This window comes from Poromitra crassiceps (genome assembly GCF_964638095.1).
Source record: "Poromitra crassiceps genome assembly, chromosome: 2".
Lineage (NCBI taxonomy): Eukaryota > Metazoa > Chordata > Actinopteri > Beryciformes > Melamphaidae > Poromitra > Poromitra crassiceps.
This window is the reverse complement of record NC_139624.1, coordinates 105,883,112-105,902,216: the sequence shown is the minus strand read 5'-3', so window position 1 is coordinate 105,902,216 and position 19,105 is coordinate 105,883,112. Positions and strand designations below refer to the sequence as shown.

Genomic DNA, 19,105 nt, shown 5'->3' with positions numbered 1-19,105 from the left:
AGGTGCTCTTCTAAGTGAGGCGTTAAAGATTGTACAGATTGTATTGCATTGTGTTTCATCAAAATCATTATTAGGCCTACTGCAAGCAAAAGTCTTTGTAGTCAGCATATTGACTGCTGGAGAAATGTCTGCTTTTATTCTGAAGGATCGGGGTCGGAAATTTATGGAGAAATTAGGCTTTTATTCTGAAGGGTCGGGACCGGAGGTTTTATTCTTCTTCTTCTTGTATAAACAGAGACGACAATCGATCCATGGCAGAGTCAGATTCAGAAAAGCTGGTCAGAGAAGAAGAAGCTGAGAAGCAGGGCAACAGTGCTGTTTGCTATTGGTTTACAGCAAAAAGCTTAGTATACTCTTTAGGAACATTTGCAGTCATGTTTGTCGTACTATTTTGCATAGCCTTCTTCTCTGTCCCCAGTCATTCCACTTCCTTGTTAAAGAGAAATGACGCGCCGGTTATTGGTAAGTAACGCTATATGAAGAATAACTCATAACATTTTTGGTTGCTAGCAGGCAAAATCACAGCTAAACTAGTTAATGCAGGGGGATACCATGGTTATTCATAACGTTATGTCGTTTACATATTTACCGTTTTATAGTCACCACTAACCTAAACTGTGTATTTTGATCCCCCAGGTGTATTGGCTCAAGAGACCAAATCCGCTCCACCAAATAAGTCTTCTTACATCGCTGCCTCCTATGTCAAGTTCCTGGAGTCAGGAGGAGCAAGAGTGGTGCCTATTATGTGAGCCTGTTATGGTTATAACTCATATAACCATCACGTTGTTCATTTAATTACCTTCACATTGAAGAGCCTGATGACGCGAGGTTACCTTCATATTACCCCCGTATCGGTGTCATGCCGAGTTTTGCACCCCCTCCGAGAATTGCATCCTCATTTTCCGGGAGCATATTGTAATGATTTATACGGAAACTTAACTGTTTAAAAATGATATAATTGTCTGGGTAGACTTGATCTCCAAGCCAGGGGGTCTGTCCTGGCTCATGGAGACCGACTTTGATGCATTAGTAGTAGTGTAGAGACATAACCCTAACCCTAGATACATAGGCGCAGGGCCGATCCTGGCCATTTGGGTGCCCTAAGCGTAATTGTTCTGTGGTGCCCCCCCCCCCCCCCCCGTAAAACTTTCAATAACTGTCAAACGAAAGACTGCAAAATCATTAATTATGAACGATACTAGTGTATCTCACATTTCATTACATGTGGGAAACATACAATTGTTAGAATTACTGTACATGTCAGCAAACAAGTGATTGTTAAACTGTACATGCAAGCAGGGGCGGACTGGGATCATAATTCAGGCCGGGCATTAGATACCAAGCAGGCCAGGCCGATACAGGCCGACGTGCGTGCCGGCGTCCGAAGGGCGGCGGCGAAAAATTTGGGCTGTTTGAAGCCCAATTTGGGCCGTTTGAAGCCAGATTTGGGCTGTTTGAAGCCAGATTTGGACCATCTGAAGCCAGATTTGGGCCAGTTGAAGCCAGATTTGGGCCAGTTGAAGCCAGATTTGGGCCGGTTGAAGCCAGATTTGGGCCGCTTGAAGCCCAATTTGGGCCGAGTCCAATTTTACAATGAGATGCACCCTGAATAAAGTAATAAAACCACTAGTAAACCAGTAGGCGGTGCCTGGCCTGCTGTTCAGTGAGTGGCCTGACTGAGGGCCCCAAAAAAAAAAAAAAAAAAAAAAAAAGTTTTTTTTTTTTTGGTGCCCTCAGTCACGTGATGCCCTACGCAGTCTGCGTACTCTGCGTAATGGGTTGGAGCGGGCCTGCATAGGCGATTCTAGACCTTCCAAACGGGTTGCACCACCCAGAAGTCAATATTACTCCGCTAGGGGGGTCTCCAGGGGGGGCACAGCCCCTGGATAAAGAAATTTTGTAAATTTTAAAATAAAATGCATTCATCTGGGGCACTCTGAGAGCAAAATGAAGAGGCTAGTAGATATGAAGAAGTACACACATCACATTAATATCCTCTTCACTATGCTGTGGCTTTACAGTGATGAAAAAATAATTGTCTCCTATATATAGCCTATTCTATCTGCATGATAGTGTTTGCCAACCATTGAACCGTGGCCCACTGGTGGGCCTCAGAGCACCATCTAGTGGGCTCCTAAAGCAGGTGTTTGCAGTCAACTACTTGAAATTAATATGTGGCAGTCAAAATCTATTTGTGGCGCTCAAAATCTATTGTGGTGTACCTCCACAAATACAGATAACTGTATAGGAGACACTGAATGCTATAGTAGGATATGACAACACATTCTGAACAGGGCACTCCTGAAAAAGAGAGCATTGCTCTCAGTGAGACTCCCCCTGTATAAATAAAAGGTAAATTAAAAAATAAATAAATCATCTGGCCACTAGGGGTTGCACTTGCAGCCAGTGCACCAACGTATAATCGCGCATGATTAGATACATACATAGACTAGCATGCGACTTTCGCTCCCAAGCTGTCTACATCAGCGATACGCATGTATTTACGTGCCACAGAAACATTTCAAAGCCACCTACTTGAGAACAAGGGTTCATTGCTTCTCGATGACGGGGTTAGAAAGCTCGACGCTGCTCATAAATGCCTCTTTTCATCCAAAGTCTGTGCTGGTGATATTATTTTTTCCGGTTTATTGCCCACTGCCATCACAGCGCTCAACAGCGCCACTCTGGTCGAAAGCTCGGTATGTATGTACACGGGACTCTTTCTGGCAGCTAGCGGTAGCGGTAGCTAACAGAACGAGTACCGATACGGGGCTACCTTCACATAGGCTAATAGTCAGTGCTCCCTGAGATAATTCTAATAATGTAACATTGTACATTCCTGTATTACAACCATTAGCTTCCTAAGCATTTATAACCTCCCCTTTCATTTCTGCAGGATTAACCAGACAGTGGAGGAATACAACACTCTCTTCAACTCCATTAATGGGTAAACATGTTTATGGTAACCCAGCTGTCAGCATCAAAGTCCAACAGTCACACAGGGACAAATCCATTGTAGAAGAGGCAGACAGAACAGTTTCTCCTGCCACAGTAGACTCAAAAGACCAGAAAGCAATGCAGCCACAAGACAGGGTTCGTTTTGAGTAGGAAATCACAGTAACACTTTACAATAAGGATCATCAATTGTAATGCTTAATGAGCATTAACTAACTATTAATTAATAGTTAACTAATGTGCCCAGTACTAATGGTGCTCATGTTAACTAGCTATTAACATACATCATTTCATTAATAGTTTAGGGTGGTTAGGGCTAGTTTATGGTTAGGGTTAAAAATGAAGTAAGGGTTAGTTAATGCTTACATGCTTATTAAGCATTAACTACCCATTAATTTAGTGACCCTTATTGTATATCACTAACTGAAGTAGACAAGGCAGGTTGACGGAAAGTAACAAAAAATAAAAATTATACTGCATCACTGCACTGAACATCACAAATTGATGATCTAACAGTGTAAGAGTATCCGAGGGTGGATTTTTCCTTTTTAAAGTGATCGATAGGACAACATTGAAACAGATTCAGGTAATTTTTTAATTATAGTAGCCTATGCAATGTAAGGCAGTGGTTGACCAAATACTAACATTTTTACAGACTGGAATCTCAGTATTTTAGAGACACTGAGTGATATATCTTTTCATATTGAAGAAAATCTCTGCACACTTGCATGTGTGACAGGTGGCAGATGCAACTTGAAAAGAATAAAAGAATCTCCCGCACACCTTCTCGCTTTCTGCTTGGAGAAATTTAATAAATAGACGTTTTTCGGTCTATCTGACCTTTATGACCAAAATGTCTATTACATTTCTACAAGCAGAAAGCGAGACAGTGTGCGGGAGTTTCTGTTATTGTTTTCATGATATATCTTTTAAAAATTAATATTCTGGATAGGAACTTTGTCAATGGTGACTGTGGTTCAGTAGAGAGAGTATTTTGGTAATTCCTTTGTCTTGTACCTTTTCTCAACAGCATACTTCTCCCAGGTGGAGGAGCCAACCTCTTCACATCTGGTTATGCGAGAGCTGCAAGACTCTTTTATGACCTCGCTATTCAGGTATGCTAATCACGTAACGTTCTACTGTTTTGATATGTGAAATGTGATTGTGTTGCATATTATGGCCTCATGTGTGCTGTTGCAGGCCAACTTGAAAGGTGACTTCTTCCCTGTATGGGGCACGTGTCTGGGATTTGAGCAGCTGAGCGTCTTGACCAGTGGAGAGAATCTTCTCTCGCGTACTGACACCAACGGGGTGGCTTTGCCTCTGATCTTTAATAACGGTATGGCATGGTCTTATTTAACTGGACCTGTGATTACTGCTCTGCTGTAGAGCAAAGTCATTCAAGTCAGTAACATCTGCTTTTGGCAACAACAAAACATTGTACAATGTGACGATATATCATCATTAACATCAGTCTAGAAGGCTACAATCTTAGGCTGGAGTTCAGACTCTACAAGACTTGTCAAATCCTAACTGATTTTGAAAACACATTGCAACACATGTATGACGATGGATTTTTCTTCCCCAATTTGGTCTTGTTGTTGTAAATCTGCTCAACAAAGATGATTAAACAAGGACAGAGTATCACACACTTACTATAGTTAAGGTTACCCTGTTCACACCTGATTCATCATCACTGACATCAGACCCTCTATTCTCAAAGAAACGTGCATGATCCAGTGTCAATCAACATGAATTAACTTACACATTAATGCAATTTGCATTCATGTGCACTGGGTAAAAAAATATATAGGGCACTCTGTAGAGTGCATACCTCCACCAACCTTTCTACAAGTTTTAGGGCCCTATCTTCGAAACGGCGCTAACTTTGCGTTAGCGCCCGTTTTGCGCTGGAATAGCGCCGCGCAAAGCCCTAATTCTGGGCGTGTCGGGCCGCTACGCTTCACGCCATCTCGGCGCAAATCTCCATAGGCGTGTTTATGCCCATAACAGGATTCACAAGGTGAGATCACTCCCCTTAAAAGCCATAGCGTCACCGCCATCACATCTGTGACAGGCTCAGCAGCTTCTTTCTTGCTCAGTGCAAGCAGAGAGTCAGAGAGAGAGAGAGATGTGAGGCTGTCATGCATAGAAATCAAATAACGTGCTCAAAGTTTTATTGTGTTACTTGAATCTGTTTGGTAGTTAGGTGCCTTTTTGTGATTGGCCATGGCCATTTCCATGCCCCCTTTTGGCCAGTGGGCTTGGAAAGTTAATCAGTTCTAAGTTTGCACATGACCTGCTTTTCTACAAAGTTTTGTCCAAATCCGTTCATAACTTTTTGAGATATCCTGCGGACAAACAGACAGAGAAAAACAAACAAACAGACAGAGAAACAGGGGTGAAAACATGACCTCCATGCCAACTGTGTTGGCATGGAGGTAATGACCTCCTGGTCAACTCCACTGATGGAGGTAACAATGATACAAAAACACAGTGTAATAAGTTACATTGATTGTGAGACATGAGTTAAAAATGATTATCCACACATTATCATTCATTTGATCATGAATATAACTTTGTTATACAGCATAACTCCTCCACCTCAGCTCAATGTCAACTTGATTGGGGCTCAAGTCAGTCTGTAAGCATAGTCCTATTTGCAGTTGCTGTTGATGTGTGTTTGCTACAGGCTGACATTCTGTTGTTGTCATTTAACTTTTGGACTAACTTTTGTTTTTGTTTGCTGGTCAGAGGGGCTGGTGCATCACAACGTTTAACTAGGACTAAAACCTCACCCTGACTTTAACCAAACATTTATTTACCTAAACCTTACCTAAACCTAACTTTGATAGACTGTTTGGAATTTGTTTTGATAATGATAATGTCATCACATAAATACACAGATAAGGAAATACTTTGACTACAAAATACATCACCTCAAGATAAATATATCAAATTTTCCAAAAAGCTAGTTATGCCCTTCTGGCTCAGGGCCATTGGTTTTCTGTTCCATCCCTGTAAACATTTTATTTTATTATTGATCATACTGTTTTGGCTCATTTCCAGAAACCAAAGATAGCAGGCTGTTCAAAGGCTTCCCAGATGACCTGATGACAGCTCTGGCTTCTGAGCCACTGACAGAAAACTCTCACAAGTGGAGTGTGACAATGGAGGTGCATTCATTCATTCACTCACTCATTCACTCATTCATTCACTACAGCAGCTTCTAATGCACAATCGCATTTGCCTTTTACCCATTTAGCCGATGCTCTTATCCTGAGTGGTTTGTAATGAGTGCAACAGTAGAATAGGCCTCAATCACCAACATTATACACGACTACCTCATTCAACAGACACTTTTACTATGAGCGTTTACTATACTATAAATATACTATATTTAAGAAGCCGCTGTGTGTTGATGTGCTTAAAGGGATAGTGCGGATTATTGGACATAAAGTCGTATGAACTCCATACCAGCTGTAGAGTGTATGGGAGCTGACTTGCCGATCCATGAGTCCTGTGGGCGGAGCTCTAGCTTGATCTGAGTGGAGAAAAACGAGTCCCGACGGACATTCTAGGGACGGACATATCAAGTTTGACTCCTAAAGAAAGCATGCATGTGTTATCACACCTGATTTCATCAATAAAACCGCAGTCTTGCTGTTGATCAGACCGCGCTATTTATTGGCACTACTTTCTGGCTCTGCGCACTGCATCCGCGGCAGTCACTAACACTGTGTACAGGTGTTTCAGACAGCGCGCTCTGTAAACAGGCTACTAAAACATACATGTCTGACTATGAAAGATATGCCGTTTACACCAGATTTGAGGGGATGTCTTTATGAACCTGAATACACAGATGAGGAACTTGTCAGATCGACCTAGAAGAATGGGCAGAGAGAGAGAGAGGCGGAGCAAGAAGACGCAGATCAACAGAGTTGGAGAACTACTGCTGCCGAGTAGCCTATAGGCTATGTATTTTTATTTTTTGTTTTTAACTGACAACATTGTTAGATTTAGGTACTATAGTCTCTCATACCATGAGTTTTGGCACAGCAGTGCTCTTCAGTACATGGGTTTTCCTCTGCTCTGGACGTGGAGGTAAATAATCCTTTCATAGGTGAAATGAGCACCGTACACTCAATTGTTTTGATCCTCACTGGCTTTGTGTCGAAGTTCAACCCTTTTGCAACAAGCCAGAGTTGTCTAAGGGCGTGATCCATGACAGGGAAATGATGGAATACAGGATCACTAAGGTTTTGATTGCTACAGCCTGGAAAATCACAAGTGCCTCGCTGTTTACAGACATACAGAGCGTGCTGTGTCTGAAACACCTACCTAAATAAATACATAGCCCAAATTAGTGATTGCCGCGGATGCACAAAGCCAGCGAGGATAAAACAATCAAAACCTTAGCCAATAAATACTGTATTCCATCATTTTCCTGTCACGGCTCACGCCCTTAGACAACCCTGGCTTGTTGCAATAGGGTTGAGCTTCGAGACAAAGCCAGCGAGGATCAAATAAAAAGCTGGTCAGAGAAGAAGAAGCTGAGAAGCAGGGCAACAGTGCTGTTTGCTATTGGTTTACAGCAAAAAGCTTAGTATACTCTTTAGGAACATTTGCAGTCATGTTTGTCGTACTACTTTGCATAGCCTTCTTCTCTGTCCCCAGTCATTCCACTTGCTTGTTAAGGAGAAATGACGAGCCGGTTATTGGTAAGTAACGCTATATGAAGAATAACTCATAACATTTTTGGTTGCTAGCAGGCAAAATCACAGCTAAACTAGTTAATGCAGGGGGGGGGGGGGGTACCATGGTTATTCATAACGTTATGTCGTTTACATATTTACCATTTTATAGTAACCACTAACCTAAACTGTGTATTTTGATCCCCCAGGTGTATTGGCTCAAGAGACCAAATCCGCTCCACCAAATAAGTCTTCTTACATCGCTGCCTCCTATGTCAAGTTCCTGGAGTCAGGAGGAGCAAGAGTGGTGCCTATCATGTGAGCCTGTTATGGTTATAACTCATATAACCATCACGTTGTTCATTTAATTACCTTCACATTGAAGAGCCTGATGATGCGAGGTTACCTTCACATAGGCTAATAGTCAGTGCTCCCTGAGATCATTCTAATAATGTAACATTGTACATTCCTGTATTACAACCATTAGCTCCCTAAGCGTTTATAACCTCCCCTTTCATTTCTGCAGGATTAACCAGACAGTGGAGGAATACACCACTCTCTTCAACTCCATTAATGGGTAAACATGTTTATGGTAACCCAGCTGTCAGCATCAAAGTCCAACAGTCACACAGGGACAAATCCATTGTAGAAGAGGCAGACAGAACAGTTTCTCCTGCCACAGTAGACTCAAAAGACCAGAAAGCAATGCAGCCACAAGACAGGGTTCGTTTTGAGTAGGAAATCACAGTAACACTTTACAATAAGGATCATCAATTGTAATGCTTAATGAGCATTAACTAACCATTAATTAATAGTTAACTAATGTGCCCAGTACTAATGGTGCTCATGTTAACTAGCTATTAACATACATCATTTCATTAATAGTTGAGGGTGGTTAGGGCTAGTTTATGGTTAGGGTTAAAAAAGAAGTAAGGGTTAGTTAATGCTTACATGCTTATTAAGCATCAACTACCCATTAATTTAGTGACCCTTATTGTATATCACTAACTGAAGTAGACAAGGCAGGTTGACGGAAAGTAACAAAAAATAAAAATGATACTGCATCACTGCACTGAACATCACAAATTGATGATCTAACAGTGTAAGACACCTTCTCGCTTTCTGCTTGGAGAAATTTAATAAATAGACGTTTCAGTCTATCTGACCTTTATGACCAAAATGTCTATTACATTTCTACAAGCAGAAAGCGAGACAGTGTGTGGGAGTTTCTGTTATTGTTTTCATGATATATCTTTTAAAAATAGATATATTTTGGCCAAGAAACTCATTCTGCAGAAATGGAAGTCCCCCACTCCACCCTGTTTTCAGTTGTGGTTGGCGGACATGATCTCCGTTATACGAATGGAGAGACTCAGGTTCTTGAGGACCAACTCACCTGGGAGATTTCAAACTATTTGGGACCCGTTTCTGGCCTACCTTGACGAGGTTAGGGGTGATGGGTGACTCGCCCAGCCGGTCTTTCTCCCTCGTTTGGATCCCACTCATTTATATATGTATATATATTTACAAGCATAATTTATATATATTTAAAAACTGTATGTAACTGGTGGCACTAGTGTATGTATGTTTTTTCTTTCTTTTCTTTTCTTTTACTGTATCTGAGTTTGTTTGTTTGTTTTTGGTTTGTTTTTCTGTGTTCTAAATTTTTTTAATTACTAAATAAAATATATATATATATATATATATATATATATATATATATATATATTTTGGATAGGAACTTGTCAATGGTGACTGTGGTTCAGTAGAGAGAGCATTTTGGTAATTCCTATGTCTTGTACCTTTTCTCAACAGGATACTTTTCCCAGGTGGAGGAGCCAACCTCTTCACATCTGGTTATGCGAGAGCTGCAAGAATCTTTTATGACCTCGCTATTCAGGTACACTAATACACTATTAGGTATACTAATCACGTAACGTTCTACTGTTTTTGATATGTGAAATGTGATTGTGTTGCATATATGGCCTCGTGTGCTCTTGCAGGCCAACTTGAATGGTGACTTCTTTCCTGTATGGGCCACTTGTCTGGGATTTGAGGAGCTGACCGTCTTGACCAATGGAGATAAAGTTCTCACGCGTACTGATGGCACCGACGGGGTGGCTTTGCCTCTGATCTTTAATAACGGTATGGCATGGTCTTATTTAACTGGACCTGTGATTACTGCTGCTGTAGAGCAAAGTCATTCAAGTCAGTAACATCTGCTTTTGGCAACAACAAAACAATGGGACGATATAATGGATTTTTCTTCCCCAATTTGGTCTCGTTGTTGTAAATCTGCTCAACAAAGATGATTAAACAAGGACAGAGTATCACACACTTACTATAGTTAAGGTTACCCTGTTCACACCTGATTCATCATCACTGACATCAGACCCTCTATTCTCAAAGAAACGTGCATGATCCAGTGTAAATCAACATGAATTAACTTACACATTAATGCAATTTGCATTCATGTGCACTGGGGAAAAAAATATATAGGGCACTCTGTAGAGTGCATACCTCCACCAACCTTTCTACAAGTTTTAGGGCCCTATCTTTGAAACGGCGGTAATTTTGCGTTAGCGCCCGTTTTGCGCTGGAATAGCGCCGCGCAAAGCCCTAATTCTGGGCGTGTCGGGCCGCTACGCTTCACGTCATCTCGGCGCAAATCTCCATAGGCGTGTTTATGCCCATAACAGGATTCACAAGGTGAGATCACTCCCCTTAAAAGCCACAGCGTCACCATCACATCTGTGACAGGCTCAGCAGCTTCTTTCTTGCTCAGTGCAAGCAGAGAGTCAGAGAGAGAGAGAGATGTGAGGCTGTCATGCATAGAAATCAAATAACGTGCTCATGCCAACCTGTGAATCACCTGTGTATTATTGCCATTTCACACGCTGAAAAAGGGCTGCTGCCCAAATGTCTGTGTGGTAATAAAAGTATTCAACTTGGAGTGCGGTCCTCCTTTCTTGATGGCTGTCACGAATAGTTCTCTTCTCAACGGTCCTAAAAAATCTAATCCGACCCAGCCCAACCCACTTGAGATGCGGACCGAGCTCAACTCGCCCATTGTCACATACTCAGCCCGACCAAAACAAACACTTATTAGACCTAGTAGGACATTATAAAAAAGTGTGCAATTAATGCTGCCGTGGCTCAAATAATGGGAACGGTATGTGTGTGTTACTGCCATAAATGTTTTTCAGCTTTCATGCTGTTATATGGACGGACGTACTGTACTGTATGCTTTTCGGGGCTCTCTTGTCCTGCATCTCTGATGCAGGGCTATACTGCATGCGTAATTACGCAGCTATTTAGGATTACTTCGGAAAACTAAGTACTAATTAAAAAAAAAATTTAAGTACGTAGAAAATAGTTAAAAAATTATGTCCTCTCAGTGGTGCAATCTTTCTGTTAACACAATAAAGTCACCAACTTGTAATAAAGTATTTCTCTTTATTTGAATGCCTATCATGGCTGTGCAAAAATAAAATTTCTGCAGAAAAACATCCTCCAGCTCAGAGAGGTTGCCTGTTATCCGATACAGCAATTTTTCAGCTGCTGTCAGATCAACATGCCCTGGAAACACCAAAAAAACACTTAAAAATATGTATGATTTATAGTATTTATTATTTATATTTATAATTGATATTTATTGTTTATATTTATATTGTATACCACACCCAATAACTATTTAGACTCTTGTAAACTAGTATAGTGTCTTCCCTTATCTCCCCAAATAATGTTTTCTCATTACATTACATCTACAACGGAAGGATTAACCCACTGTCCTCGTACAAGTGCTTCAACTTAGGAAAGATTAACCCACTGTCCTCGTACAAGTGCTTCAATTTAGGAAAGATTAACCCACTGTCCTCACACAAGTGCTTCAATTTAGGAAAGATTAACCCACTGTCCTCGTACAAGTGCTTCAATTTAGGAAAGATTAACGCACTGTCCTCACACAAGTGCTTCAATTTAGGAAAGATTAACCCACTGTCCTCGTACAAGTGCTTCAACTTAGGGAAAGATTAACCCACTGTCCTCGCACAAGTGCTTCAATTTAGGAAAGATTAACCCACTGTCCTCACACAAGTGCTTCAATTTAGGAAAGATTAACCCACTGTCCTCGTACAAGTGCTTCAACTTTAGCAACACTGTACTTTGTTACTAATGCAAATTCTTTTCAAACCTGCATGTCTTTACAAACTTCAAAGGGTCCTAAGCATAAATCAACAAGTTTCATCCATACAATTTGATCAGGTTTATTACCTTGGCCACGTTTGTCTCGGGAGTGCTGGTAGGAGGATTTGGTTGATTTGCTAGCCATCTTGTATTGACAGGAAGTGGATTTTTCTTCTTCTACTATGACAAAATTGTAGCTTAGGTGTCCCCAAGTGAGGACAAGAGGTCTGAGTTCAGCAGAAATAAGTATTATAGTATAGAAACGGCAAAATGTGATGTCCTCACAGGAACCGCAGGGGACTCAGGAAGTTAAAAATATGTGTTTCTTTAATAGGGTAGGGATGTGAGATTTTAATTCTAGCCTATTTCAATAGCCTATACCAGAATTGTCCACTCTGGTTAAGCTATTGTTGCATGGTGCAATTGCGGGGAAAGAGGTTACTGTATAGCCTACTGGCTGGCACAACTTTCTCAAAAGCAATCTACTGTTAGCCTATACCTCACACACCACAGACCTGTATGGTTGGGAATTATATAGCCTAATAAAACCATGACAAACAAATTCAAATTTTTAAATCAAGGTGTGTTTTTTCTGCAATGTAGGCTATAGTTGAAAATCAACGTGACTCTGAGGAGAGAAGAGTGTGTGCAGGCGCGAGGTGTTGGAGAGTGACATCCATGCCGTGCGTAAATGTATCCAAGCAAGGATTTCCTGCACTGCGCGCGGAGAATACTGTCTGTATTATATACTGTATATACTGTCTGCGTACGCCTGGCGTAGTGGGATTTTTTGCGCTAAGACCAGCTATTTGGTGGTGTTACAATTGAGAGCACCCAAGGCCCCTTTTTCTAACACATTGCGCTGGAACGCCTATTTTGGAACGGGCAACGCCCAATCCTCTGTTTGCACTCGGAACATAGTGACGGTATTTTCCCACACTTGCGGGAGACAGATGCTAGGCTAGAGGACCACAGACACGCCTGGGCCACGCCTACACCTGTGTCTGTGCTTAGATCCCAGCGCAAAACTGGACGGTGGAGGCAGACGATAGCTTAAGACGCAGGGAAGATAGCAATAAGAGGATCGCAAACGGCAGCGGAAACGATAGCGGCATACGAAGATAGGGCCCTTATTGTGTTACTTGAATCCGTTTGGTAGTTAGGTGCGTTTTTGTGATTGGCCATGGCCATTTCCATGCCCCCTTTTGGCCAGTGGGCTTGGAAAGTTAATCAGTTCTAAGTTTGCACATGACCTGCTTTTCTACAAAGTTTTGTCCAAATCCGTTCATAACTTTTTGAGATATCCTGCGGACAAACAGACAGAGAAAAACAAACAAACAGACAGAGAAACGGGTGAAAACATGACCTCCATGCCAACTGTGTTGGCATGGAGGTAATGACCTCCTGGTCAACTCCACTGATGGAGGTAACAATGATACAAAAACACAGTGTAATAAGTTACATTGATTGTGAGACATGAGTTAAAAATGATTATCCACACATTATCATTCATTTGATCATGAATATAACTTTGTTATACAGCATAACTCCTCCACCTCAGCTCAATGTCAACTTGATTGGGGCTCAAGTCAGTCTGTAAGCATAGTCCTATTTGCAGTTGCTGTTGATGTGTGTTTGCTACAGGCTGACATTCTGTTGTTGTCATTTAACTTTTGGACTAACTTTTGTTTTTGTTTGCTGGTCAGAGGGGCTGGTGCATCACAACGTTTAACTAGGACTAAAACCTCACCCTGACTTTAACCAAACATTTGTTTACCTAAACCTAACCTGGACCTTACTTTGATAGACTGTTTGGAATTTGTTTTGATAATGATAATGTCATCACATCAATACACAGATAAGGAAATACTTTGACTACAAAATACATCACCTCAAGATAAATATATCAAATTTTCCAAAAAGCTAGTTATGCCCTTCTGGCTCAGGGCCATTGGTTTTCTGTTCCATCCCTGTAAAGATTTTATTTTATTATTGATCATACTGTTTTGGCTCATTTCCAGAAACCAAAGATAGCAGGCTGTTCAAAGGCTTCCCAGATGACCTGATGACAGCTCTGGCTTCTGAGCCACTGACAGAAAACTCTCACATGTGGAGTCTGACAATGGAGGTGCATTCATTCATTCACTCACTCATTCACTCATTCATTCACTACATCAGCTTCTAATGCATAATCACATTTGCCTTTTACCCATTTAGCCGATGCTCTTATCCTGAGTGGTTTGTAATGAGTGCAACAGTAGAATAGGCCTTTCCCTGTCACGGATCACGCCCTTAGACAACTCTGGCTTGTTGCAAAAGGGTTGAGCTTCGACACAAAGCCAGCGAGGATAAAAACAGTTGAGTGTACGGTGCTCATTTCACCTATGAAAGGATTATTTTACCTCCCCGTCCAGAGCAGAGGAAAACCAATGTACTGAAGAGCACTGCTGTGCCAAAACTCATGGTATGAGAGACTATAGAACCTAAATCTAACAATGTTGTGTTAGTTAAAAAAAATAAAAAAATACATAGCCTATAGGCTCCTCGGCAGCAGTAGCTCTCCAACTCTGTTGATCTGCGTCTTCTTGCTCCGCCTCTCTCTCTCTCTGCCCATTCTTCTAGGTCGATCTGACAAGTTCCTCATCTGTGTATTCAGGTTCATAAAGACACCCTCTCAAATCTGGTGTAAACGGCATATCTTCGTTGCTTTCATAGTCAGACATGTATAGTATGTTTTAGTAGCCTGTTTACAGAGCGAGCTGTGTCTGAAACACCTGTACACAGTGTTGGTGACCGCCGCGGATGCAGTGCGTGGAGCCAGAAAGTAGTGCCAATAAATAGCGCTGTCTGATCAACAGACCAGATTGATGAAATGAGATGTCATAACACATGCATGCTTTCTTTAGGAGTAAAACTTGATAACTCCATGACTCTAGAATGTCGGTCGGGACTAGTTTTTCTCCACTCAGATCAAGCTAGAGCCCCACCCACGGGACTCATGGATCAGCAAGTCAACACCCCATACACTCTACAACTGGTATGGAGTTCATACGACTTTATGTCCAATAATCCGCACTATCCCTTTAATGTGTCTTTTATTTTATGTGCTCATTATTTGCAAATCAAAACCCTCGAGGCACTGGCTGTAATGCTCTAGTCCAGCAGACAGAGTCTTTTTTGACTGAACCTTGCATAAGGGTATAATTTTTTTTTTTTTTTTTTTTGGCTCAAAATAAACTCTATATACCAAGCTTCATAAAACCACCTGCTGACCAGCTGTCAGCCTTGAGCAATTGTCATTACAGTTGTATACAGTATGTGAACATCCAGTAACTCTCGATTTGAAAAACTAGAAACCTCCCCTCCTCCTCCTCATCGCTCATTTCTACCGTACCTTGTTGCTTTGCCCTCAAGGTCTTGCCCGCTTCGTGGGCTCGCAGACGCAGCTTGTACGCTACGCGCGCTCGCCCGCTACACCGGCTAGTATACACAGCTCGGCCACTCGTTCAACTGTTGAGCAATTGTGCGCAGTGGGAGGAATAGCGCACTGAATTTGCATGCATGTCAGCCAATTCAGGAGTGCATAAAAGCAGCGGTTGCACTGCACAACTCCACTTTTCGGTCACAGTCAGCGACCAAGGACTGGGTTCAGTATGGAAAAGTATGGAATTCGAATTTCCAGGTCTGGCTAACTATGGAAAAAAGAAAAGAGTTTGGGGAAATAATTGTGTTTCCAGACTAGTGCCCCTAATCTATTTTCTAAAATATATAATTCTGAATTTCTAAAATATAAATTTATCATAGAAGCAGTGTTTCTCATGGTGTTTGGAGCAGGCAGCCAGCGCAGCCAAAATGTTCACCACTGTCTGTGAGTGCGGGCCATTCGCCTATTTCCCGTCCCACCCCAATTCACCCATTCTGTGTCTGAAGGCAGGAAGTAACACAGGTGCAAGCAGAACAATAATGAGGGTTTCCAACTTCCAATCCATTTAGGTGTTCCAGTGCCGGGGCCCTAATTAATGTCTTAAAAACAAAACTTGTTGATAAAAATATTTTTTAATGATGTAGAGCAGGTAGGCTAATCAAACAAATAGCCTATACAACTGAGTCCTTGTCCGTCCTGCAGCTCGCTGAGCTGCACAAATCCAAGCTTTCACTGAGCCTCAAACCCAAAACCTCCAAACTGCGCTGTGGCCATAAATGTACGTGTTATTTACAATGGGGACATGTCCCGACTCCCCACCACTTTTCAAAACAAAGTGAGGCTGCCTTCTGTACTCAGGTGTCAAATATGGTCTAATGAATCTACAGAGAAGTCTGGGAATATATAGACCCCAATTTGAGAACCACTGACCTAGACTGAAATGGGGGTAAAATGGGGGAAAGAGGGTTTGATTCAATTCTGTGCCTGCTGAAACAAATCTTTACCTGCTTATGTTATTTTAGAGCTACAACAGCAATGAAGCACTGGAGAAGTTTTACAAAGTCCTTTCCACAAATATGGCTGGAAAAGTCGAGTTTGTGTCAACGTTCGAAGGTACAACACAGCCACACTTGATGACCAGTGAAAGTTTCTACAGGGAACAGTTCAACATGAGCTCCAGTCACATTGCTTCCTCTCTCTTGACAGCGTACAACTTTCCAATTTATGGAACCCAGTGGCACCCGGAGAAAAATGCGTATGAATGGACGAGGCCCTACATCCCGCACTCTCCATTCGCAGTCAAGACCACCTTCTATGTGGCCGACTTCTTCGTCGGTGAAGGTTTGAGCGCATTTTGATTTTAATCTCAATCAGTGGTTGGGTTGTTCAAGCTTTGTGATTTCTAAATCTGGCATTGTTTTCTCACCCTACAGCCAGAAAGAGCTTCCACATGTTTGACAGCGAGCAGGAGCTGGAGAAAGCACTGATATACAACTACAGTCCTGATTACACCGGGAAGGACTCTGTCTTCGAACAAAAATACTTTTTCTGATGTGCCTTTGTAGGTTGCCATTCCTTTCGATGTGATTGTCTCTTTTAATTATGTGAACGACGTGTGAATGTTTACAGATAATCAGACATTAGGGCTGGGCGATATGGTTGAAATCAACATCACGATAATCACAGATTTTTTTTTTCCCGGTATCGATATATATCACGAATCACGATATGGCTCACATACTATGCAAAAATCTTGTGAGATCCAGTTTAACTGAATGGTAATGTTAGATGTGATGTCAAACAAAATAGAAATATTCAAATAATGTGTTTCATACTTCATTTTGTGTAAATCACCATATATTCATGATGACTACTCTGAAAGACTATAAACTATAATACTGAATTATCGTCCAGCCCTATCAGACATGTTTGATTGTGCATTTGATGCCTTCTCCTTCATCTGAAAATATGACAGAAGTATGCACCATAAGGGTTTTAAGACTGATGCAATGCAGGCTTTGGAAAAAATGTGAAAAGGAAAAAGCACGCTTTGTAGATGCTGTGGCTGGTGCTACAGCTGTGTTCCTAAACAGTGACAGTGCACATAGTGACTTTTTAAAACATTTTGCTTGGTTTGATGGATGAAGGGGGGGGGTGCGCTTTTATGGACTGCATTGGTCCGACAATCAAATCAAATCAAATGAACAGTAATGAACATTCAACAGTGAAATGTCTTCCATTTTCACCACAAGTACAACAAAACAAATCAGCCAATAAAGTTGAACAATGATCAAATATTTTTCTTCTTATTTATTCTAACATTTACCTTCATGCCACAATCTGCCATTAGTCTCATCTATGCTTTGGATAACAAAGACAAGAGCATCTTGGAAAAGTCCACTGGCAAGAAAGTTCATTGTTGCCAATTAACCATTGGCATTTATAAAGTCCACTTTCAACTCCACTCAAGGACCGCAACAGGAGAACAGAAATGAATAGTCAAATGTAACTTCCAAAATGCTTTATGCACAAATAACACTCAGATAATATTTTTTCTGAATAAAATTATATTTGAGTAACATTTACACATCAAGCTTGACGAGACTGGGATCTCAATCACAATACTACTGGAAATGTAACTTATGCAATCCAGTAAGGAACATTCAAGATGTCAAAATGACCATGTAAAAACTGAGCCATTGGAGATAGCGCCGAGTCGCAAATAACCTCTTAACATGCACTGAAACATAACACAAATGAGCATCCAAATAAAAGGAGAATGGGGAGAGGGGGGAGTAAATGAAAAATTCAACTTGTGCCTCAAGAATTTCATTAAGACTGTGAAGCCAACACATTTTGTCCCTTATATACAAATGTAGTATTTCTGGGGGTATAACACTGATCCTAATGGCTCCTTGCTCATATCCTTATGTACTATAAGGTGTGCACTGATGTGAGCCTATAGGGTAAGTGACACAGCATTTACAATAACATAAATACTGTTGTACTGTGGATATTAATTTTCTTCACTTTACCATTCATGGATATCTTCTAGACAATGATGCATGCAGATACTGTACATTTTGGCTTGGTGTTACAATGTCATTGGTTATACAGCGGTACAGCCGTACCTAAGGGGGGATATTTCCAGAGAATGGTCATTCACTCATTCTATGAAATTGTAAATAGTCTTCACAATTTCCATTTGAAAAGCTAGCTGCTGAAAACCTATGCTTTAACTCGTGTTTCATTCCAGTCAACTACCCATTTATTTGATATGAGCCGTGTTCAGGGTCATAGTGGAGGGTAAACACAAGTACACTCAGTTTATCCACCTCCTTGAAAAGAATTTACTCACCTATTTTCAGATCAACTTATCATTATCAATCAATGAGGGGAAACAAGGTGGGTAAACGTCTTTCTTATGGAGATTCCCGGAGCAGGGGGCGCCGTTCTCCCAAAGTAAGGCACAGTGACTAAAACAAGGTTATGTTTCCATTTTCCGAAAGACCGTTAATAAAACCGAAGCAAAAATAAATAAATAAAAAGCATGTTTCACAATAAAACTGTCTCAGAAAGAGTGGAGAACAATAAGACACCTGTGACATCTTCTGTTCCAAACTTTTGTCTTTTGTCACCTGTCTTTTGTCAGGTGGAAAATCTTTGTCATCACTGAAATACATAAACGAGGCTACAAGATGATACCAACATCAGGGCAAACATGAATACCAAAAGAAAATGTATCTGTAATAGCCAAGTGAATGTTTTTTGTGTGCTATTTTACATACTGAAAGAACAAGAGACACCACCACGGTCCAACATGAAAAGTTCTTCACAACCTTTAAAA

The 19,105-nt window shown here is 41.2% G+C and overlaps 1 protein-coding gene across 2 annotated transcripts; it reads left to right on the top strand.

Annotated features, from left to right (window-relative positions):
* Positions 1-261: 261 nt before the first annotated feature.
* Positions 262-17,507, top strand: ggh (gamma-glutamyl hydrolase (conjugase, folylpolygammaglutamyl hydrolase)). 2 transcript variants are annotated; one of them, XM_083660449.1, is made up of 9 exons: positions 262-462; positions 637-745; positions 2,897-2,947; positions 3,986-4,070; positions 4,156-4,294; positions 6,025-6,131; positions 16,281-16,371; positions 16,465-16,599; positions 16,692-17,507. In XM_083660449.1, exons 1-9 carry the CDS (start codon positions 375-377, stop codon positions 16,808-16,810), a joined length of 924 nt encoding a protein of 307 aa, XP_083516575.1. In that variant the 5' UTR covers positions 262-374; the 3' UTR covers positions 16,811-17,507. The 2 variants fall into 2 exon arrangements, with proteins under 2 accessions (XP_083516575.1, XP_083516574.1); XM_083660448.1 differs by lacking the exons at positions 262-462; positions 637-745; positions 2,897-2,947; ... (1 more) ...; positions 4,156-4,294; positions 6,025-6,131 and adding exons at positions 6,967-7,676; positions 7,859-7,967; positions 8,176-8,226; ... (1 more) ...; positions 9,653-9,794; positions 13,856-13,962.
* Positions 17,508-19,105: the final 1,598 nt, after the last annotated feature.

Coding starts and splice junctions, on each gene's coding strand:
- ggh (XM_083660448.1), top strand. CDS start 7,589: ATGTTTGTCGTACTACTTTGCATAGCCTTCTTCTCTGTCCCCAGTCAT. Junction 7,968..8,175: donor GCAAGAGTGGTGCCTATCAT/GTGAGCCTGTTA, acceptor TCATTTCTGCAG/GATTAACCAGACAGTGGAGG. Junction 16,600..16,691: donor CGACTTCTTCGTCGGTGAAG/GTTTGAGCGCAT, acceptor CTCACCCTACAG/CCAGAAAGAGCTTCCACATG.